At 42.9% G+C, this 23879-nt stretch overlaps 1 protein-coding gene across 1 annotated transcript in view; it reads left to right on the forward strand.

Annotated features, from left to right (window-relative positions):
• Positions 1-23879, forward strand: part of KCNH5 (potassium voltage-gated channel subfamily H member 5) — a 153278-nt gene that overhangs the window by 107977 nt on the left and 21422 nt on the right. Inside the window, exons 9-10 of the mRNA XM_008637276.2 lie at positions 4435-4687; positions 15083-15279. Of these exons, the coding sequence (XP_008635498.1) occupies positions 4435-4687; positions 15083-15279 (450 nt within the window). The remainder of the gene's footprint in view (positions 1-4434; positions 4688-15082; positions 15280-23879) is intronic.

Here is a 23879-nt window from a genome sequence, read left to right on the forward strand (position 1 = left end):
TATCATGAACTGCCTGCACATGCTGAGGAAATGGATGAGAGAGTTAAAAAATCAGATGGAACCTCCTGGGGAGTTTAATTCCCCACCCCTACAGATCTCAAGCTGAAAGGACTGTGAGATGTTTTGTGCCAGTTCCCTGTGGGTCTTCCAGAGCAGGTTCCAGCCTTTCCCAGTCTCTAGCAGCAGCCACAAGCCATTCTCTCACTGTCAGCCTTTTCCATATGAGATGATCTAGAGATGGTGGTGGTGTTGACTCTTTGTTTTGGGTGTTGTTGTGTTGGGGTCTGTACCAGCTGGGTGCCAGGTGGTGATGGCAGAGCTCAGCAATTGCCTTATGCTGACTTAGAGGAGGTTTAGTTTTCTGTGCAGAGAGGGAAAGGGATAAACGTTATTCTGTGCTTTCCTTTCTCCTCCCTCAGCTTTGTAGTGGCTCGGGTCTTTGTGGATACCTGTGTGCTGTTCAGGGAGCTTTGCACCTTTCCTGCTAAAATCAGTTTATACAGCCAGCAAAGATTCTCCTCTGGGTAGAATTCAGCTTTCTCCTCTCATTTTGCACTGACGTGTAGCAGGTTCTGTTCTTTCATGCTGCCTGGATGCATAGGGGAGAGCTGGCTGCAAAGTCTGTGGCTGCAGATTTATTACAGAGCAACTTCTGCAGCAGCACAAGCACCTGGTCTGGGCAGACTGCCCCCTCCAAGTGCTCCAAACCCCTCACCTGGCAAAGCATTGCCATCAGCAACCTGAATATCCTGCCTGCCTTACCAACTGCGGGTTTCACTGCGAAAGGCCATGGAATCTCCAAGGAAATCTCCTCATTAAGAAATTTGTCTTGGTGGTTTTTGCTGTGCTGCTGAAAGAACACACAGGGTAGAACCAATGTCCCAGGTGAGCTTTGGTTCTGTTACCAGGATGTGTTGGAGGCATTTCCTTAACAGTGGAAAAATTGACTGAGCTTTGCAGGATGTCCTCTTCCTTCACCTGAATTTCTTTTTACACCCATGTGTGTGCATTTTTACACAATATGGACTCAGGGACAGCCATGGTGCCACTAGTTTGTATCTCTTTAGTTGCATGCTGCCTTAAAAATGCTGAGATCTCAGAGAGAGGAATTCACACTAAGAATGTCCCAAGTCTTGTATTATAAATAAGGGGTCATTTTCAGGTGAATTCATCTAAATTTGAAGTCCTCATTTGAAGAGCATGCAGTAATCACATACCTGAATGTTGCAATTGTCTATGTTTGCTCTCTTATTTCCCCATGTAGATCTACATTTATCTTTAGCAGCCAACAATGCCTTGCCAAATCTTCTAATATTAAATGTTTGTTTTAGTTGTCATCTGTTTCATTCCCTGTTCTTAATGTCTACATAGCAGGCAAGAAAACTCAAATGAAGCATATTGTTCCTGGCTAACTCTTGGATCATTACTCATTTACTGCTGTCCTAGTTGATAACTGGTATCTCCATATATCTCTGTACAGTGATTTGTCATTAGGAGAATCACTTTATCATGGCATCAGAAAATTCCTGAATTATGCTTTCCAAGACTGGCTTTTTTATGTGCAATGGATTTTTTTTCTGTCTGTTCATATTACAGTGTGTAATGATAGATATGCTGCTCTTTTTATAGATATGTGTCTATACAAAGAGTAATTCTTTGAGTGTTGGCTCTTAATACTCTGTATCTAAGTCTGTCTTTGTGAGGAAATAGTATGCTGCTTTGCATCCAAGTGGCTTTTACTTGAGGGACACAACTGTTTTACATTCCAAACAAACAAGGGCTCCTGGAACATCTCGGAATCTTACAGGAACAACCTCTGCAACAGTTTACCCGATTTTTCCTGCAGTTTGGAAGCTCAAAAGCTAAAGTTTGGTAATCAGTCACGTATGAACACAGACATTTTTCTTAAGAGCAATGTTCGAGAATTCCTAGCTCGTGGCCTTGTTAAGTCAAAAGCACTTAAATTTCTGAAAGTATTAAAAGGACATAAAAAACTTATAACCATGATTCAGGCCCAAGAGTAGATAAAAATGTTAAAAATCATCAATCATGGTAGAAAAGAAAGCAGAAATTTTCATTAAGTTGCTCTTGAGATGAAGAAAGATGGCATGTTTCTGTTGTATTGTAATAAAGACAAACTTTCTGTTTGATCCAGAAGTGAGGCCGAGGTGAAACAATCACTCTGGAAAGTAATCTTTGTTTTTTGCTGAGGAACTAAGGTGTGCCCACATTTCTAATGGTAAATGGAATGACTCAGGTAAATAGAAGTTTGTAAAATTGACATTTGCCCCTACTAAATTATGGAAATGTGATACAGAATATGGTCTACAGTGACTCAGACAAGATATTATTATTTATGCAAATGATGGCTTGTAGAGAATATGTCTTGTCAAATGTGTTTATTACTAATTTTTATGATAAAACATAATTATGCAGGGGATTTTAGTGTGTACTATACAACATTTTGTTACAGAAAAGTATCATTAACCCAAATTGACTTACTCTGTGTTAACTAAAACAAAAACTAATTATCTGGTAGCTCTGGGAAGTTGATTGCAAGTGAAGAAACCTCATGCAGGGGGAAGTTTCCAAAAGAGCTGGGCTTCGTAGAGTAAGGCAGAAAATGCATCATCTATCACTCTTGTTTTTTCCAGATTGAGAGGTGACCTGGTCATATTCTATGAACACCTACATGTGGACGAGATTTCTCATTATGGCATGTCTTTTATCTCAACAAGATGATAGATTCAGGCTGTTGGCTGAAAATTAAAAAAAAAAATCAGTTCAGAAACAACATCCAAGCTGTCCATTGGAACAAATACCCTGTATCATTTGAAAACATTAAGTCAAGGCCTTGTAGGCTATAATTTTACCAGGAATTCTGGGATTGATGTGAACATTTGTAGTGGAAGAGGTTAGTGCAGATGGTTGCAGTAGCCGCTTCTCACCTCAGACTGTCACAGTACAGAGAATGGGAGAATGACTTCTACTTCATCTTTCTGTATTCATTATGCCTTTGATCCCAAAGGAGCTTTGATCTATTTAAATAAAAAAAAGAGGACTAAATATTATTATTTAAATAGGAGTTATTTATTCTTTTCACATTCTATGTTTTAGGAGCTTTGGTAATGCTTTGCAGTAACTTGTTTTATACCTCTCCTGCATTAAACAGAAATTAAAATCATAGCTTGAGTTCATTAACATGACCATTTGCCTCAAAGCTTAGTCAAGGTTACCAGTCTCCTTCTGCTATTATTCCATGATAGTCAACTCACTGACCCAGTGTCCCTGTCTCCTGCACTGTCTGCAGAGCAAGCTGCCAGATAAATTCCATACCATGAGAAATTAATCAGTACTATTGATCTGCAGTCTTCTTGATATGAGACTTCCTGAGTGCTCTTAGTCTCATGCTCTTTTCTATCATTTATCCTAGAAACACATTAAAAGGTTTTATGTGTTTCTCAGTGCAATTAGCTACTGTGCATCTTTTGGGCTATAAGGATGTTAGTGTGTTTAGGAGGGTGTGCAAATATTAAACACCCAGTTTACAGACCCAACAAGACCCACAGGTGTTCACTTTCTTTCTTCAGGTGTATTTGTGTTACTGTTTCAATAGGGAAAGCTATTTAAGGTAAGAAACTAGTTGAAGATCTTACTTAATTGATCTACAGTGAAGATGTCTTCATGTTCACACGACATTTTATCACTCACCTCTACTTTACATTTCATGAGGTGTTATTATACTTCCTTTTTCCTCCAATCTCTTTAGATTTTCTAGTCTGTATGCCCTCCTGGACAGGTAATTCCTTATTTGTCTCACTGAAACTGAGCCCTGGGTGTGCTTGGACACGTGTTGGTAAGTGGTCACCTACAGCAAGACTTCTGAAAGCTGGGTTTTCTGAGTCTGAACAAAACGTGGTGTTTTTCTGTTGCGGATGGTCTGTCTTTGCATGTCCTCGAGCTCCTTCAGCTCTGTGTGTCCGATCTGTGCTCCTGCAAGGGATTGAGCATAGCAGCAGGCAGATCATCTGGGCACCAGGTCTGGAGGGATGCCCACAGACAGGACAGAGCATTTCCACCTGCAGCTCTGGAAAATGAGTGTGAAAGCTGTTAGGAGTGAGCACACTGTAACAGAACAGTCCTGCCTTCCACATCACACTTTCAGGTGAAGTGAAAGCAGTAGATAGGTAGGAAAAGACTACCCCAAATCAATGTAAAACTCCCACCAGAAGCTTTCTGAAATAACTGTAGGGATGGATGGATGGATGGATGGATGGATGGATGGATGGATGGATGGATGGATGGATGGATTTCAAGATCCCCCCCCAGGCACATCTTCAGACCCATCTATCTGGTTATTTCATACAGCAGTGGCCCGGTGTCACATCTCCAGCTGATCCAGCTGATTATTTTTACATCTTTTCTTTTACCTAGGTCCTCTCGATCTGCCCCAAGGACATGAGAGCAGACATCTGCGTGCACCTGAACCGGAAAGTTTTCAACGAGCACCCTGCCTTCCGGCTGGCCAGCGACGGCTGCCTGCGAGCCCTGGCCGTGGAGTTCCAGACCATCCATTGCGCCCCGGGGGACCTCATCTACCACGCTGGGGAAAGCGTTGATGCTCTTTGCTTTGTGGTCTCAGGATCCTTGGAAGTCATCCAGGACGACGAGGTGGTGGCTATTTTAGGTACTGTGATCTCTGCTGAAATGCTCGTGGTTTGTGTGTATTTTCCTTTTGCTGAGGTTTGAATATTAAATAGTCTTGCCTAACATCAGCTGGGACTACGGGAGGCTAGGAGTTGTCATAAGATGGAGATACTGTGTCTCCAGAGATCCTTCTCCAGAAGCAAATCCTTCATCTTTTGTGCCATTGGGAGTGCTGTTTCTGCCCAGTATGGCTCACTGGTCACAGCTCCAGTGTCTCTGAGCAGGAGAATGGCATCTGTGTGCTTGACATCTTTTAAATGGCCTGCTGGAGGAAATGCACGTTGTTTTATGTTACTCCCTCAGGAGGATTTCCACATTAACCTTCGCACTGGGGTTTTCGTTTGTCTGTGTTCTAGCCCAGAATAACACCTGCAAACAGTCTCTGCAAGAAAGCAAAATTTTTTCTTGTAGTGAGCTGGCTTTGCAGGAAATAGAGTGTGATCTGACTTTGCAAAGGGATGGGGTTACACCATGTATCAAGCCACAGTCATGTCAAGTCTGAGTAATGGGGGAGCTCCAGGTTAATCACCTGTCACCCCACTGTGCTGTCTGGTTTGCCAGCAATGGGTGGGAAGGGGCCCAATGCAGACCCTCGTTAGCTTGTATGGGATTGGAAGGGTGTGGCACATGGCAGGACTGGTGGTCAGCACTGGTGTGGAGGCAGGAATCCTCCTCAGAGGCAGAACCATGTGGAGGAAAAACTGGTGGCTCTGCAGAAGAACTATCCAGTGCCTGTCTTGCCTGTTTAAAATAAACCCATTTATTGTAGGACTCATCTCCTGTTGAATATTTACCTTCTCTTAAGATGGAGCTTCACTCCCTGAGGACAAATACAGTGGGTTCCTTGTACTAGGGGACCTGTCAGACCCCATTGAAGCTCTGTGCTCCTTCTTCCCTCTAAGGGTGGTCCAGAGGGCTCCTGATGTGTTTCGAAACGTGTGTGTGTGTGTGTGTGTGTGTGCCTGGGACTGGGGTGGGATTGGGAAGTGTGTGGATGGGGCTGCATGGAAACAGCTCCCCCAGGGCATCCCTTGGATTCTCCTAGCTGGAGTGTGAGCTCAGGAAAATGCACATCCATGCTCTTTGGAAATACCTACTGCACCTTACTGTATTCTAGTACACACTAAGGTTTTGAAAAAGAGAGATTTAATGTAAGAATGAATCTGTTTCCATATTCAGATGTGAAGTAATTATGATAAAAACTCCTAAACCAGCAATTTCCATAGGAAATTATTCCTTGTATTCCAGCTCACTGGACCATTTCATTTTTATAATTAATCTCAGTGATGATATTTTGTATCTGGTTACAATTATTTAGAAAACAAAAGGCTTAAGAAGAGGTAGCAGTATTTAAACAAATAAACAGTTTTTACAATGAAAACTGTAAATACGTGATTTACTGAACTAAGAGCTATCACTAAATGGATTACATGCAAAACTTGATTGCATTTATTAATGAATATTGTGTATTTGAAATGACATCACAGCAAGAACTTTTTGTCTCTACCTTGTAGGATCTGGTATTTATATTAATCCCCTTTTGACCAGAGAGACTTTTAACCATATCTCGTTAATTACCTTTACTTACCAAAAGTGCCTTCGATTCTTCCATGACTCAGAGCTACGTTCATCATGTACTACAGGGATTGGCAGAATGTGTAAATGTAACTTAAAGCAAGATAAACTGCTTCCTCTGGTCCTGGAACACACTGAAGAGTTTTTTCATGCTCTGACAGATTATTTAGCAGAATAGTGAACTGAGTAATTGTGGGATGTTGTGTCCTAAAAATTCGCTTGTTGAAGAAAATCTCTCCCAGATGTAGTTGCAAAGACATTTCTAGTGCTGGCTGTGACACCTGAAACAGCAACTGCAGATCAGACAGTGAAAAACATAATTTTTATTGATCTGTTCTGCCTTGAAAAGTTCAAGCACAAGGAACGTGAATCTGCCTAAGGGGAGACCAGATTTAAAAAAATTGACTAATGGGAAAACCTCAGTAACTGCTTTGAATGCTCCAAGCATCTGCTTCCACACTGGTTTTCCCAGGGAAAGTCATCTCTCAGGATTGTGCTGCCAGTCTGTCCATCTTCTCCATCCCCCAGCAGTGACCTAGAGTGGAAACCTAGAGGAAATGTGATAAGTATCCTTTGGAAACTTGTCCTCATTAATTTCCTCTATGAGAGCAGGTATGAACAGGACGTGCTGTCTGCAGCCTCTGCTCCTTGCAGAGGAAATAATAGTGTAGTGTGATTTAATACAGTAGTGTGTTATTTGCCTTGCTTAAAGAAAGAGAGAGGGAGAAGGGGTGTTATTTTTTTTTTTTTGGCCATGCTCACCTGCAGATGAATAGTTTGATGTATTTTTAAATGTGGAATATCCTAGAAAAGAGAGTCAAGTAGGGACATCAAAACAGGTTAAGAACCATCATCTCCCATCTTTTACATTCATGCTTCTGTCCGGAGGCTTTATCCTCCCTCAGGTCCTGGCATAAATCACTCCACAATCTTCCTGCTTTTTCTCTTTGTCCATCTTCCCTTATCATGTTCCCTTGCCTTGCAGCCACGGTGAGTTAGCACATCCAGCCTTCCTGCTTCCTGCCCTCAGGAGACTTGGCATCTCGTCCAGGTGCTTTTCTTTTCTTCCACCTTCATGGAACAACCATCCTTTCATTCAGCAGCATTTTTCCTGCCTCAACAGCTGCAGCTTTGGTGTTTTCTGTGCTTGAAATCAGCTGATTGACAGGGCAACTTGCAGCACTGTGACATTTTGCTCCCCCCCGTTTGATTTTGTTCTCATTTGTGGATAATTAAATGCCCAGCTGCTGCAGTAATCAGCATTACAGAAACACTAACAGTAAGAGAATGACTCCAACTGTAGACCTGCAGTTTTTAGGACTCATTAATGGAGATATCCGGGTGCCCCATTATGATCCACTCATTAGTTACCTCCCCTTCTCGAGGCCAGTGTCCCACCTTTTGCAGGTCCTGGCTGTAGCAGGGAGCACTCCATGTGCAGCACTGGGGTGCTGCTACACTGGGGAAAAGGAGACACGGTCGTTTTAACATAACTCATCTGCAGTTGCCAGGAGAATGGAGAAGGGCAAACAGTCTTGTCTCTAATTATCAAAACTTTCCCAGCAAGCGAGGTGACCCTGAGAAGGCACGTCAGTAATTTTCCACCATCTCAAGCAGGAGTAAACAATTTAACTGCCACTGCTCTGCACGGGGAGGTGTTACAGCAAAGGATCTCAGGAAGGACCAGGGGTTTGGAGTCCCCAGGCTAATGAAAGGAGGCATCAGCTACCAAAGGGCACCTAATAATTCACCCTGCTGCAATTAACCTGAATTTGCTCCTGATGAGGAGTTACACATCAGTGGCAATACCAACCAAGTGGCTCTGGAAGTTGCTTTCCAGCTCCTGCTATTTGCACAGCTGGCTGCAAGTTGTGCAGTAACTTAAACTGGGCATATTGATTAACAAGGTTTAAAGAAGTTGTTTTTTCAGCAGAAAAATAATGGCCCACTGCGTTCAGATGTTGATTGTAGGAATTGATCAAAAATATTGCTCAAGCTGCATAGTGATAAAAGTATATTGAGCAGTGAAATCCTGGTGGGGGTTGCTGCTGAGTGAACTCAGTTTTAATAGTCAAGCCAGAAAGAATATAAATTTAACAGTTCAAGTTTCAGCCACACTTAGGGTCCTGATCCCATATGTATTCAGTTATTTGTCTTTATGTGTTGCATGTTAATTCTCAGCATGTTCTGCCTATAATTCCAGAGCAACCTGTTGTTTATTGTTATTAGACAAACCAGACCTTATTAAAGGCCTTCCTCATTAATTATTTCCAAATGTTTTATCTGGGAGGAGGATATGATGCAGTATCAGAGGAGTAGAGGAAAGCAAGTGTCTTCTTGAATTTGGTATGGCACCTGAAAATAAGGATGAGTCTTTTTCTGCTCATAATGCTACTTGTGTTTGGGGGTCAAAAGATTGAGTCTCCCACCAAATCACACAGAGAAAAGTTCTTTGGAGGAAGAGCAAGCAGCAGCTCCCATCTGCGTGAGCAGGAGGCCCAGGAGTTCCATAGCTCTCATCCATGGGGATTAGCAAGATGATATTTGGTATCCACGCATCAACACTTTGAATTTCCATGCCTAGGCAGCCAGGAATGTGCTTTGTGCAGGACAAGACTGACCGTATGGGATGCACTTTGTGACATGAAAACCCGGTAGTCCAGTTCTGTCTCATAGTATTAGTGGCTAATTCCCTGATTTTAATTAGTTTGGTTGCAGCTTGAGTTTCTTCTCAAGTGGAATGAAGGTGGCAGAATTGGCCCCTGTGTCAAATCAGCTCTTGTTAATTTATACTGAACTTTTGTGTTGTTTTCAATGTGACGTCAACCAAGGCAGACTAATTGTGAACATTTCCCCAGGTTAGTAACATGCACCTGGAAGCAATTTACAGAACAGGCTGTGTCTTATTTCATCTATAGGAACTGTCCCCTGTGTTCCAATGAGTTAAAGCTCTAAATTAACTAAGAGGAAAATGATTCATAGAGGAAAGGGTTGTTTTTTTTCAGCTAGCAGAACTGAAATAATTAACGTGATTTAGGCTGGGTTTTAAGTGCCGAATCTCAAAGTATTTTGCAAAATACTTGAAGGGTTACTGGTCTGAGAACGGGTGTGAAGTGCTGCACTGTGCAGTTCTTCTTAAGTGTCTTGGAATCAGTCAGATCTTGCAGGTCTGGGTTGACATCTGCAGTACCATGTAGGATTTAGTCCTACTGATACTTGTTCAAAAGTGTCATTAGTTCTTACTGACAAACCTGAATTTTCCATATTATTTTGTAAATTTAATATATTTTTGTGTCTCTCTCTGCATAATGGTTAATTATGATAAGAAACATCAATCTTAATTTAGTGCCAGCTAGCATGTTACAGATTTGATCCGCAGCCTCCAGAGTCAGGAAGATTCCTTTCTCTGAATTGATATGTTTTTGAGTTAGACCTGTATGCTTCACTGCCAAAACTCGAAAGTCTTGCCAGCACAAGAAAAGGAAAATTATTTAAAAGTTGTGTGATACAGTTCTTTCAAATTAGACTGATAGTTTAAGGCAATCTGATTTGCCTTACAAGTTTTTAAGGTGGTAGGAATGGTAATGCTCTCAGGTTTATTTCCTCAGTCAGGAAGGATAGAAACCTATTTCTGTGTAAAATCAAGATGGAAATAACTTGTCTCCAGGAGCTGGGGTTTCTAGAAAGATGTGAGGCACTATGATACTTGCACTAAAAAATGAAAGAGAAAAGGAGAGAAATCTTTCTGGACCTTGGGCCCTGCTTGCAGCAGTCCTGAATGCTGGAAGAAAGGTCAGTTCCTTTGTGTTTCCAGGTGCAGATGGGGAAGGTTGCACTGTGTTAAATAATGCAAAGTACCTTTGCCAGCATGGACTTGGATTGTGGCACAGCTCTTGTCATTGCTGCTTTACTGACTTCTCTGACAATGCTTCAGAGGCTGGAAATGCTGTTTTCTCTCCTCATTCTGCCCTTTCACGTGTTCATGTGCAGTCATGTAGTGGTGGATTTATACGTGGCTCAGTGATCAGCTTTGATCTGATTTTCAAGGAAGTTCTGGCCCTTCTGGATGCACCAGAAAAAGCCTGAAGTTGAGGATAAAATATTCACAGGGGCAAGAAGACCTCTCTCACAGTTCAGTATCATTTCTGCACGTCTTGGGCTGTGCTTGCAGTGATATCCCAGATGGGAAGTGCACCTGGTGGATTTGCACCACTGCACCACCCCCAGCTTCTCCAGATACCCTCTTTAGGCAGAAACAGCTGTATCAGCTAAGCCCAGAAATCCAGCCAGCCCAGCAGCCCTTCTCCAGAAATGTTCAATAGCAGATGAGCAGGAGAAAGTAGGAAGGTGAAGTAAGGAAACTGTGACGCTTCCCCAGAACATTTCCAACCCTCCACTGAACTGTATTTCACCCAGAGGGAAGTATTTTGTGTTTAGTAGCCACAGATGGATTTTATTTCATGAATATATCCCATCATTTTGCAACCATCCCCAGTGTGCCAGGGTAAGGAGATGCAGAACTGCTCATCGACCCATCACGGAGCTGCTCTGGGTGACAGGAGCTGTTTCACTCCCTGCTCATTGGGTTTCTACATCAGTTTGAAGAGGTTTCCCTGCAGATACATAGATACAGGTGTATTTGTGTGAATATAGACACCAATATTTGTAATTATGGCCACAGGAACATGGTGCTTGCTCACTGACCTCCACTTGTGCCCATGTTGTCATCACTTCTTCAGGGTTATTGGTACTTGAGCTGATTGGATGAACGTTTTCTCTCTGTGATCCAGTTTTACTGATTCTCAAACAACATCAACCTTTGCTTTTCATAAGCAACGTAAGATTTGAGCACATCATGATGGAAAGCCAACATCATTCATAATGTCTGGTTTGTGCTAGTGTGATTGATGAGGCTTTGGAGATATTTTAAAATGGTTAAAGGGTAGCTGGTCTATTAGCTAAGACTGCACAGAAAAACAACTCCTTAAGGAGTCTTGGTTCCCTTTTTGTGTTTTTACCCAGTGCTATTTCCCACCAAGAATTTATTCTTTAGCTGCCTGCCTAAACTTTCTTCCAAAGGATCCATCAAGCTCTTATGTCTGCTAGGATATTTATTAGCTCAGTTTCTGTCCCCATCTGAAGAAAGATAAATTTTGTCTTTACATAAATACGTGTGTGGGTTCTGAGATACTGTTTAAAAAGAGTGTTTCCGAGTTCAAGCACTTTTTCATTCCATCTGCAAGCTCCTGGGGGGGTTCCATGAAGCCCTTAAGAATTTTTCCGCCTGAAAGGTCCAGGCATGAACTGCTGTCTGACACACTGGCAGGTCAGTCTATGGTGTAAGGCTGCAGAGAACATCTTTCCCCCCCACATCTGTTTTGCAGGGTTATCAGAATATAGAAGATAGAATAGTGCATAGAAATATCCATATATTGCCCCTAAATATATTTATGTGAATATGCATGAATAGATATGTATATTTTATGTACAGGCACGCACACATACGTAGTACCCTGTATTTACAATTATAGCAGTGTAGCTATTTCAGCAAAAATTATGCCTGCCATAAACACCCTTCACATGTCCTCTTGTTGTCCATGCTCCTTTCAGCTGCAAAATCCGAATTTTTATGATCTTAGCGGTCTTTTCCAACCCAAAGGATTTTATGATTCTGTGATGTGTAAAATGTATGCAAGTAGTTCCCACTCTAATTTACAGCATTCCTTCTTCCAGCGATGCTTTGGGCACCGTGAGAGCAAGGGCAGGAGGGTTTCCCAGAGCTTTGCCTCCATTCAGGAGGTGCTCAGGGCTGAGGACAGGGCAGATTTGGGAGGTAACATGCTGAGGCCTCAATAAATCTCCAGAGAGAAGCTTTGGAAATTATGCAGGCTGCATCAGTATCTCTGCATTCCCAGCCCAGCCTCAGCAGCACTTTCCCTGGAGCTCTGAACATCCCCTGCAAGTGAAAAATACTTGTATGTGTCTCTGGGTAGCTGTGTCAGACCTACCCAGTTACATTTTCTGGTTTGCAACCCTGAAAATTTTGCTTTTATTTAGTTGCAATGTGTAAAATTAACCTCAGAATCATAGAATGGGTTGAGACACCTTCCACCAGACCAGGTTTCTCAAAGCCTAATCTGGCCTGGCCCTAAACATTTCAGGGATGGGGCATCCACAGCTTCTCTGAGCATCCTGTTCAGTGCCTCACCACCCGCTGAGTAAAGAATTTTTTCCTAACATCTGATCTTGTCCTGAGTGAATAATTACCTGTCTCTGCACAGTGAACTACAGTTAATAGGGATGAAGTATAGTACATTAATCTCTGTATTTATGAAAAAAGACGCGTTGTTTTGGAGAATCTGGTGGGTTTTGTTTTCATTCTGTGCATTCCTTAGCACATTTATAACCAGCAAACGAGCTCAGAAGTGTGTGTGGGAAATGTCAAATTCAAGAACCCTTAAAGGCTTCCAAGATTTTATACATTCTGAAGAGTATAAACCACAATGTAAGAGGAGTTCAGAGTTTTGCCCTTCAAATCTAGTGAGTGATGGCTCATGGAAGAGTGAATAAGTTCAGTTCATCATGTCCCAGCCTTTAAGTCCCAACCAGTGCAGGTCCCTGGCACACTGAAGACAACGAGAAGATCTTCTCAAGTTTATGAATGTTGGTTTCATTTATCCACTGTTTGTGTACAGATTTCTCACAAACACTGTTGTGCTGAGTTTTGGGGTGAGCATCCACTGCTTTCAACCTCTTGATTAAATTAACTATGTATTAGCCTAAATTTGAAAGGAGAACAAGCAGTTTTCTCACATTTCAGTGGTAAAACCAGTGTGTTTTAACTGCACTCTGCACTGAATGCAGGACTCAGTTCTGTCCTGTGTCCACCTCAGAGAGCAAATCCATTGAGCAATTTTCTGCATTTCAGAAATGGTCTGTTTTCTATAAATTATGTAACTGTGCTGAGTATGTCTGTATACTGGGTTTTGAACTCTAAGTATAGACAAGGACAATTAACTGCAAAAGGTAATTTCAAAACAGTACATTGGATAAATTACAGTGTTACTAGAAAATACTCTGTATTAAGGAAAACATTTAAAGCACCTTGTTTCATAAATTATACCAGCTGTGTTATGTATTGTAGTTAATTTTAATTACATAAAAATATGTAGAATTAAAAGCAGCTCAATGAGATGCAGTTATAACCTTTCTAAGGAATGATTCTGCTGTAGAGACATTTGTTAGAAAATAAAAACAGAGAAGGGAAGGTAAGGACTTGAACATTTTATTTCACTCTTGCTGAGAAATGTTGGATATGTTTTACTGCGTACAATACCAAAAGCAGAAATGGAAATAGAGAAATAGAGCTTCTGACCCCCAAAAGTAATAAGGTTGGATAAATTACCCCTCTGGTCTGTGTTTCCAAAATAGAGTGGAGTGAAACGTTAAAAGTTCTTAAAAGAGAAAATATGAAAATGCATTACCTTTTTTATGCCAAAACTGTAATATCTTTAACCTTCACCAAGGGGCTGCTTGAGGTGCCTGAAATCAATAGCCACTGACTGACTGATTTGAGTTCCCTTTTAATAGCTGCTAAAATAAAGAGCTGGGCTATCTCTGTGGGTCTGAAACAAAAAATACCCTTTGTACCACAATTTCTGCTTCAGGGTTTGAGGTGTCAGCCAAGCACCACACACCGTGGCCCTTGCCCAGCCTATGGCCAGGCAGCAAGAGGCAGCTTTTGAATGTTTCAGTGTGTTCTCTGTTGCTGCCACTGCCTCTTCTCAGAACAACCAGAGGGTCCAAACCTGAAAGGATCTCTCCAATCTGCACCCATGCTGGGGTTCTGGTCGGGTCAGAAGTGTGATTTTGAATCTGGTGTCCTCATCCTCTTGTCCTTTGGTGTCTAGCACAGGTATGGGGGGTGTGGATTCCTTGCAGATGAAAGATAACTGGGATATGTCAGAGCACTTGCAGCCCCTGGAGCTCCTCTCTCCGTGGCACTGGACTACAGCTAGTCCCAAGTCCTCAGTCAGCTGTTCTGCTACACTGCATGCCAGTGCAGAAGTAGCCTTCAGGTGTAATTTCCCCCTCTGGTTGAAGGTATTTATACGTGCCGGTGTCTGAGGTGTCAAACCCTCTCTTACTCAGCAAACATTGAAATACAGGCTTAAGCCTAAGCCTCTACTTAAATGGATGAATTTGGGTTTAGAACTGTACTTTTGGATGTGTTTAAGATTTAGAGGTGGTTATTTAAAGGTTAAAAGTCTCAATGAGGCTTTTGGCGGGTTTTCCAGAAGGAGTGTTACCACTGACACTGAATTAAAAATGTTAAAACATCCTTTAAAATGGGGTCCGCGGGCCCTAGAAGCTGGGTCCTGCACCTCACTGTAGAGCCATGAGGATGAAGGAACCTAGATGTCAGAGGGTTTTTGTAAGAGCAGGGCTCCTGAATCACTTGGGAACAGACACCTGAAATATTCAATCACCTGAACATTAGTTAAGTGCTCATTATATTCAGTAGCCTTTGAAAAATCCATTACTTGTATCTTCAGCTACCTTTACAATCTGGCCCTTATGCTTTGTGACACTTCACAGAGCAATCCATAAATACCTTAAAAACCTGGGGCTACTGCTAAGGGTGCTCAAGTACCTCAGCTAATTTTAAAACCTTCACCCTTGTTAGTGTTCATGGTTGGGGTAATTGGGAGCATAAGACAGGTAGTGAAAAAATCATCTACGTGCTGAGAAACTCTGCCTAAGCATTACCTTTTAACAAACCTGCCCCGGTGTTTTTCAGGTAAAGGTGATGTGTTTGGTGATATCTTCTGGAAGGAAACCAGCCTGGCCCATGCCTGTGCCAACGTACGGGCCCTGACATACTGCGATTTGCATATAATTAAGCGAGAGGCCTTGCTGAAAGTGCTGGACTTTTACACCGCTTTTGCAAACTCCTTCTCGAGGAACCTCACGCTCACCTGCAATCTCAGGAAGCGGGTAAGCTCTTGTTTTCCTCTTTCTCTCACCTGCACGCTCCTGCAGGTGCTTGCAGTGTTTAACAGCCCCCATTTCGTTGTGATGTTTTCAGGTCATCGCAGATTGAGTGGCCTTCCGATAAATGCTGTCACTGTTTGTAATGATGGCTCAATAAAAGTTACCTGTAGATTTGCAGCTCTGGAGAGCAGTCCTAGCAGGATGACACATGAATTGCATTTCTTTTCCTTTTCTTCGTAGTTGCTCATTTTCATTTTGTTGGGTTTTTTTTATCTTTTCCATCCCATCGCATAAATGTATAAAGTTACATTTTATAGAATCCAGATTCTGGATTCCTCAAAGGTGAAGTCTCTAAGATACAGTTCAGAGGACATCCTGATGAATCTCCATGGCATAGACCAACTAAGAAAAAATTATTGATGTTAAATAAATAAAATACACTCATCAAAGGAACTGTATTAATACCTGCTTCTCACATTTGCATAGTCTAGAATTTTAATATGGCAAGGTTAATAAAGCTGGGTAGTGATTTTACATCTTCTTAAACCCTCCTGCTCATTTTATAATCAATCAGCAATGCTCACTATCCGTTAGTTCTTTCAAAGAACACTCTATCTAAAAATTATTTAGCTATAAAGACATATCTTGAAAACAGGTTAAGGGATCCTTTAATTCGCATTGCGGCTGCAAAATTTCATCTTTATGATTTTTTTTTACGATTGATGAGGGTTATATAAATTTCATTTGCATAGAGAAATCTCATAACAATGATTTATAGATTACTGAGCATTAGCTGTGATCCTCTAGCTGCTGAAACACATTTTTCTGCAGCTGTACCTTGGGCATCTCACCTGATAATGTACCAAGGCTACCTCAGTATTTCACAAGACAATTTCAGCCTCTGCAATAACAGGAGTTCAACACAACTAGAATTTTACTTTTTAAAAGTCTGTTTTCTCTCTAGCCACTGGAGCTGATTTCAGAGGAGGTTTCAATTTTTGTGCATTGCTTGTGCTCATTAATATCCCAAGTATGGCACAAAATACCCATGGCTGGAAGCAGATGCAATGGGATTACAGTGCCCCTGTGTCTGTGCTGGAGCCTGAAAGAGCTGAGTTATAATCAGGTTTGGTTCCAGCTTGTCAGCTTACCTCTGACTGGAAGGTTGTTAACTCCACTTCAGACCTGAAGGAGGGCTTTGGGGCTTGAAAGCTGGTTCGTGGTTTCTAGCTTATCACTTCTCTGTTGATAAGAAGTGCTCCAAGCCTCGACTCTAGCATTCCCTCCCTTGCCATCTCACCAGCTACAGCCCTGCGATGACAACTCTGCTCAGGCATTGCTGATGCTGATTTCATGGGACAAGATGATGCCACATACATTGTACCAAAATGTATTCTTTCCTTCTTAAATCCGTGAACCTGTCACTCCAGCTGGCTTCCTGAGAAAAACATGGACATTTCTGTTCCTGACAGGACAGTGTGCTGGAATTGAGCTCTGCAGTCCAGGGATGCATATGGGGAAGTAGCCTCCTGGCTGAGTTGTCGTGGATTTTCTTCTCTCTCATGCACCTTTTTTTAAGGAAAATTGGTTTCCCTGCAGGGCCCTGGCTTGGGGAATCACCCAGGTGGAAAAATTCGTGGAACTCAAGTTCCCAGTAGAGATACCTGCTGTTTAGCTCAGTGTCTGGCACACAGACTTTGCCATGGGGGCAGTGACTCCCAGTGAGAGGGAACAGCATTCCTAAAGAAACATTAGGTTTTGCAGAAGTAAAGAAAATGCTGTTTGGGGGAATGTGTGGGCAGTACGTGAGAGTGGATGAAGGGTCAGAGAAGGTTCGTGTCGATGTGGGACATGCAGAGTGGAGTTCATTTCATTAAAAATTGGGTGATGATGTCCAGGGTAGTCACCAATCGCCTTCATAGCCCATGAGGGGTGGTTCCTCTAGGAGAAAAGCATCTGGCCCCTCTTCAGTGCCTAGTCTGGGATGGGAAAACCATCCCCTTTTTTTCACAGAGTCCACGATCACTAACTTCTAAATACCTCAGGCACATCAGATGAACTCCACCCCTCTCCTGCAGTTTCAGTCAGTAACTGTTTTGGAAGCAGCCTGGCATTGCAGTCAGATGTGCTGAGCCAGAGCCTGCTTTGCAGAAATTCTGTGTTTTGTTCCTGGGCACAAAATAGATCATGCTACATTCAACACCAGGGACACAACCTAAGTCCTGTTACATAAAGCTATTCAGGGGATTGTTTCAAACCTCCTATCTGCTGGAAGGATACGTGATTGCCTGTTGGGAATCAGAGAAGCGTTTGGTGGTGAGTTCGTCCCTGAGGAGAATCGGTGCCATCCAGGAGGGTTCCATCAGGTGAACAAAAAGCAGTTGCTCAGGCAGTGAGACTGGGCTGACAGCTGCACTGTGCTGCAGCAGCTTGTGCTGGGGTCATGTAATCTAAATGGAAAGAAAGTCATCGTCTCCTTTAATTGATTTCTATAGAAATATATACTTAGTACTTTTTCTACATAGTCATCACTCACAAGGTTTGACATTTAATTATAGCATAAATACGCTCCTTGGGGTTTTGTGCGTGAGAAAATGGCTGTTCTCACTGTCAAAAATATATAGGCAGAAGTGTTCTTGCGCCAGGGCTGCTCTTTGAAACACACATCCATGGATTTGGGTGCACACACAATGTGTTTGTGCTGCCCTGTCCCTCAGCCAGCACTTTGATGTAGTCCACAGACTGCAAAACATTTAGACATTCAAAAGGCTAATAAATTAATAATAGTGCTGAGCACAAAAGGTTATTTCCACATGACAGGGAAGCCAAAGTCTTGTTGAAGTGGGAAAATAACGTTTTCTCACTCCCAAATAGCATTTAGAGCCTGGCATGTTGAATGAGCTCCTTAAGGCATCTGCTCAGGAAAAGTATTGCAGCATATCATGTTTCGTGCTCTGAAATCTTTACAGCATGTCTAAGATCACTAATGCACACTCCAAGGCAGAACCAGGACTTTGAAATTTTTTTTTTTTTCCAAACAAGGCAAATAATTATTCTGGACAGATATTCTTTAAAATCACAATGAGATTACACAGCCACCTCTGAGGATTGAGTAATAAAGCAGGGTTTGGGATGAGTCTTCAAAGAGTTAATTACTGCCTTCTGATGCTGGAAGAGAATATTAATAATATCTAATTCATTAAGTGCCTCTCAAGATTTCACACAGCTGGAGGGGGGCCTCTCTGCTAGCTTCAGCCATGGAGCTTGGTCTGAGGAGGGGAGCCACGACTGATTTCTAGGAGGCTCTGTGGCATCCCACCCTCAAAGGGAAGTGAGCACCCAGGGTGGAAATCTTGGGTCGAAAGGAACAACAAAAATCAGGGGGTCTTTGGAAATGGTTGCAAAGTTTCATTTGTAAATTACACACTTGGCACAGGAATTTTTGTGAGTTAGTCCCTGATCTCCTTGTGCAAGCACACAGTGGGTTTGGGATAAAGGAGTGGGGTGAAAGGGAGGAGAGAAAGAGAGAGATGAGTGAAAGCAAGCAAGCAAGCAAAAGAAAGGTGAGGAAGAGAGGTCACCAGTCCTGGTTCCAGCATTGCTCCTGCTGAGGTGTCCAGGGTTGTGGGGTGCACACATGCCCGGGCTTCCTGGAGGTATCTCTTTGTAGATAGGTTTTGCCCATCCCAGAGATAAGTTTCATTTTTCTATGCAAATTGGTTAGCACGCATAGTCAGTTCTTCCAGACCTTTCTGGAAATGGGTTGGAAGGCTTTGAGGGTCTTGGGTGGTCTTGATCCCCTGCTACTGTCCATGCCCTCTTCTCGACCTCATTCCTACACTTGTGCTGTGGTGTGTTGTGTTTATCTCCATGAGCGAGAACAAGGATGTTTGTCCTGGAAAAGTGCTGCCCTACCTCCAAACAGCCCCTGCTCCAGCCACATTCTGGGTTTGGTTTTTTTTCCCTTTTCTCATCATTGCTTCCATTTGCACCAGCTAATGTACCACCTCCACTGAACTGCGAGCCCAGCACAGCCTGTGCAAGTGCAGGGAAAAATCCAGCTGAAATGTTGTCCCTCCTGAAATCACAGCCAAAATTCTCCTGTGTTTCAGTTCAGCAAAGATTTCACTCACAGCTTTTAAGGCACACAGTCACATCCTGCTGTTTTCTACTGTGGGCAGAATGAGCTGTGTTAAAGGAATGAGTCAGGAGCAGCCAGGGAAGAGGACAGTTGTCCATGTCTGACCCCTGGTGCGTTTGCTCCTGGAAGGTGTGCTGAGAGTGAGCCAAGGAGATGTGAGGAGAGATGAGTGCATTTAAGGCAGAGAAATCCCATTCGGGGAGGCTCAGCTCTTTTCCCTGCGATGCTCTTAATGCCAGGGACAACACTGTAAGCAACTGATGTTATCTAATACCTCCAGCACGCTGAATCTCTGGGGCTTTTTAGCCAGTGAGACCATCAGACTGTGTTAACACACACGTCCTATTTTCCTTTTTTCCTTCAGATTAGAATAATTTCTTTTTAAATTGCCTTCGTCTTCTTGCTTGAGGTTTTAATGCATCACATGCGGTTTCTTGCCTGAATCACTTGTCATTTCTGTGTCACGTGGTTTTTAGAAAAGCTTTATTTGAAGCTGAATCCTGCATTCACGTGTCCTAAAAGTGAAGGTTGTCCCAAGGTTCATTCACCACCCCTATTTTCATTTTCAAGACCCTCCCAATGCTGTGCTGCATTAGTGAGTGTCCTGATGCAGAAGCAATGCGAGAGGCAGAGAGCATTGTTTGGCATATCAGCCCTTGCCCCTGAAGGTCACCTGTGTTCTGGTGACCGTGGGGACTTCCACAGGTTTTGAGGTCTGAATTAAGCCATTCACAATTGCAGGAGCTTCTTTCAGAGCTGTTTGCACTTCACCAGCTGGTGCTCACACTCAGTCCTCATCAGTCGCAGGGAGTGACTTGCTTACATGGAAAGGGGTCAGAGCATCATCCTTGTCTCAGGCCTTTTCTCTCCCTCTCTTCTCTTCAGTTGTCTGGGGTTTTTTTTCTTTCATATGAACATGTTGTTGCAGAAAATTAGGTCCTATAGCTGTAGTTTACCTTCAGTGGCTCTTCAGCATGATTACAGAGCAAATAAGTAATACCTTCAAAAATCAATTTGGTTTTATTTTATTCACATCTTAGCAGACTTTGCAGCTGCCATTATGCTTGAAAAGACTTTCACTTTGGACAGTTTTTAAAGGTTTTTATTTTTTAGCTTTATTGCATTCCCAGCTCTCTCCAGATATGTTAATAATTGCAATATTTCCTAAAGGACTGTTTCACTGGTTTACATCTAATACCACCTCTGATGGTGTCTAGACTTGTACATCAAATGTGCTTGGGTGAGAAGAGCCCACTCCAAGCCTTCAGATAAAGTGACCTTTTCCAAAGTGTTGATTGGTGGTCCTGGTCTGGAAATTTCTTGAGAAACTGCTCAGGGATCTGGGCCAAACCCATGTGAGGAATTTATCAGTACAGATAGTGCAGCAATTCCTTGTGTATTTGTAGCTGTGTGGTTACAGACAACCCAGCACAGGCCATCCTCTACCTTCTGCCACTGAGAGCCCCACGGATCCTTCCAAGTGAGAATTATGGATCTGAGGTGAGAGTTTTTCCTGCATCTCTTCTTTCCCATCTCCTGCTCCCCTGAGCAATTCTTTGTGTCTTTGCCCCTCTTCAGGGACATGGGGATTTGAGTTTAAGGCATTCAAAGCAAGGAAGTGAGTCCTTGGAGGACTGTGTGTGACTTTGCTAGGTAGGAGAGCAGCACAAAAATTGAAAGGGAGAACTGCAGCAGCTTCAAGTTCAGCCCCTGCCAGACGGCGTGGGACAGCTGTCGGAGCAGAGTGAGTGCTGCAAGAGCTGGCGTGGGTTTGCTGTCTCACTTTTGTAGCTGTGAGCTGGACTCTTTTCTGTGTGCCTCACTCCTTTCCCTCTCCTTTCTGCCACTTCATCATCTCCCCTACACTCATCTCTTCTGGGCGCTCTTCAGGTCATACTGACCCTGGGAAATGAGGTTCAATTGCACCTCTGAACCCCCTACCTGGAGGACCAGAGGGAGCACAGTGGTTTCCTCTCGCTTGGCTGTGGCTGCACTCCTGGCTAAGAGCAGAACTTGGTGATTAGTGTGAAATCTCTTCAATGCATCCAGGGCAACAAAGCTGGTGAAAGGGCTGGAAGGAGAGTGGGGAGCAGCTGAGCACTTTGAGCTTGTGTAGTTTGGAGAAAAGGAGGCTGAGGGGTGACCTCATTTCGCTCTGCAGCTGCTTGAGGAGGGGAAGGGGGAGAGAGAGACCTGCTGATCTCTTGTCCCTGGGTCCAGTGACAGGACATGTGGGGATGGTTCAAAGCTGCTCCAGGGAAGGTTTACACTGGAAATTAGGAAGCATTTCTTTACTGAGAGGGTGGTCAAACACTGGAACAGGCTTCCTAGAGAGGTGGTTGATGCCATCAGCCCGTCAGTATTTAAGAGGCATTTGGACATTGCCCTTAAGATCATTCATCATCATCATTCATTGATCAGCCCTGAAGTGGTCAGGCAATTGAATTAGATGATGGATGTAAATCTCTTTCCACTGAAACTCCTGTCCTGTCCTGTCCTGTCCTGTCCTGTCCTGTCCTGTCCTGTCCTCTCCTCTCCTCTCCTCTCCTCTCCTCTCCTCTCTGACTGTTTCAATACTCATCTGAAACCCAGGCACTGAATATCCCATGGGATCTGTGGGAGGCCTGGGGTACTATGGATTCCCAGTCTGGATTAGCACTTTTTGCCTTCAGACTGCAGGCAGGTGCAGAGATCAGCCAGTGCACTGCCATCTTTAGTAGTGTTTTAGAGCCACACTCCCCAGGTGCCAGCAGGCCAATATTCTATTCTGGATATAATCCCTGAGTTAAATACTTCCTCAGATGTCCTGACCATGCTTCTGTAGGAGCAAGAGGCAAATCACCAGATCTGTTAAAAGCAGGACTGAACCCAGTTCTGATAATCCTTTGGCATTACAGAGGTGGACTTACTCTTTTCCTGTATGTGTAACTTCCCTCTCTAAATCTAAATCAAAAGGTCATTTTATGTTGTTTGTCTGCTGGTCTTTATTGAGAAATGCCAGGCAATTTAGCACACTTTTCATTCAAGGATCTTTGAACAGCATTGTCTGGCTGCATAAAAAAGAATCCTGTGTGCTGATGTGATGCTTTCTGCACGCAGGGACTCAGCAGTGGATACTAAAGGCACTCAGCTGAGTTACCCACTGAAAGGTATGAGCAGCCCTTCTTCAGGCAGGCAGTGCAATCTGGGTGATTTGTTTGTGTGTGGAAAGATCATTGAACAGAAATGTCAGGGATGGGCAGCATCCATAGGGAGACAAAAATGTGAACTGGCTGTGTTAGAGTGAAGATCCATATTGATGATTATTTGCTGTTGTGCTTTCTGTGAATTAATACTATTTTCTTCCTTAGAAAGCTGCCATAATTAAGATATTCTCCTTGGTTGACACAGAAAGCATTCTGCAGGCTGTCTGCTAATACCAGTTCAAGGCAGCATTGCTTGCACAGGACATGACTGCTAATAAAAAAATAAATCAAAGGTTTGCTATTTTTAATCTTGTAAATATTAAAAAATAAATATCTTGTGTTTACCTCCCCTCATCGATTAAAATTGATGCTTTTAATCTCTTCCCACTGCAAAGAAAGGGGAGGGAATGTGCATGGTGCAATGGGATGGAACATTGCCATTTCATTTTTGATTTCCAGTTAAGAAAGTTTTTACCAGCAGGCAGGATTTGCACAGAAAGTGGGGACAGACGTGTGTTGTGTTACCTCACACCCCTCCAAGCAATTATTCCAGAGCAATGGATTTCTTCTTACAGAGGCTGCTGAGCCTAATTCCTGTGCAGATCTACAATTTTTTCAATGTGATAACTGCAAGAAAAGGGGGAAATGTTAAAAAACTGAGATGATTAATTCTGTCATTGCTTCCTGGAGCTGAACACCAGACATTTTAGCAACAGCACAGTGTGACTTGCAGGTATAAAATGAGCTTCTACCCCAGACTTCTCACCCCCTAAACCTTACTTCTGCCAGACTGTGAATGCTTGTAGAAATGCACACAAAGCCATGGCTGGGGAAAGAGAACTTCATGTCAGTGGTTCCCCATGGGCTTCACAAGGCACAGGCAGAGCTTGAGCATTCATCCAAGTGGGCGTTGTCTGGCTGTGCCCAAAATGGGATCCATTTTGACCCATCTAGAAATGATCAGTAACAATTTCACAGCAGTTTTGCAATGGAGACAGTACTGATTTTATTTATTCTTCCCCTGTACTCTCTGAACAGGTTTTTGCCTTGACTTGAACAGAAAGGCTCCTCAAATAAATAAATAAATAAATAGCTTCTCAAATGTTAATAAAACTCCCTGTATAAGGTCTTTCTTTTCTGTGCAAGTATAAATCCATTAATCTATTATTTTTCAGCTCACACTTCACAAATGCAGTAATACCCAAACATGCTGGTTCAGCACATAACAAGCATTGCAGTCCTGCAAATCCTAGATTTACCTTACTTTCAATGGTATT

This window comes from Corvus brachyrhynchos, unplaced genomic scaffold (assembly GCF_000691975.1).
Source record: "Corvus brachyrhynchos isolate BGI_N302 unplaced genomic scaffold, ASM69197v1 scaffold245, whole genome shotgun sequence".
In the NCBI taxonomy this organism is placed as follows: domain Eukaryota; kingdom Metazoa; phylum Chordata; class Aves; order Passeriformes; family Corvidae; genus Corvus; species Corvus brachyrhynchos.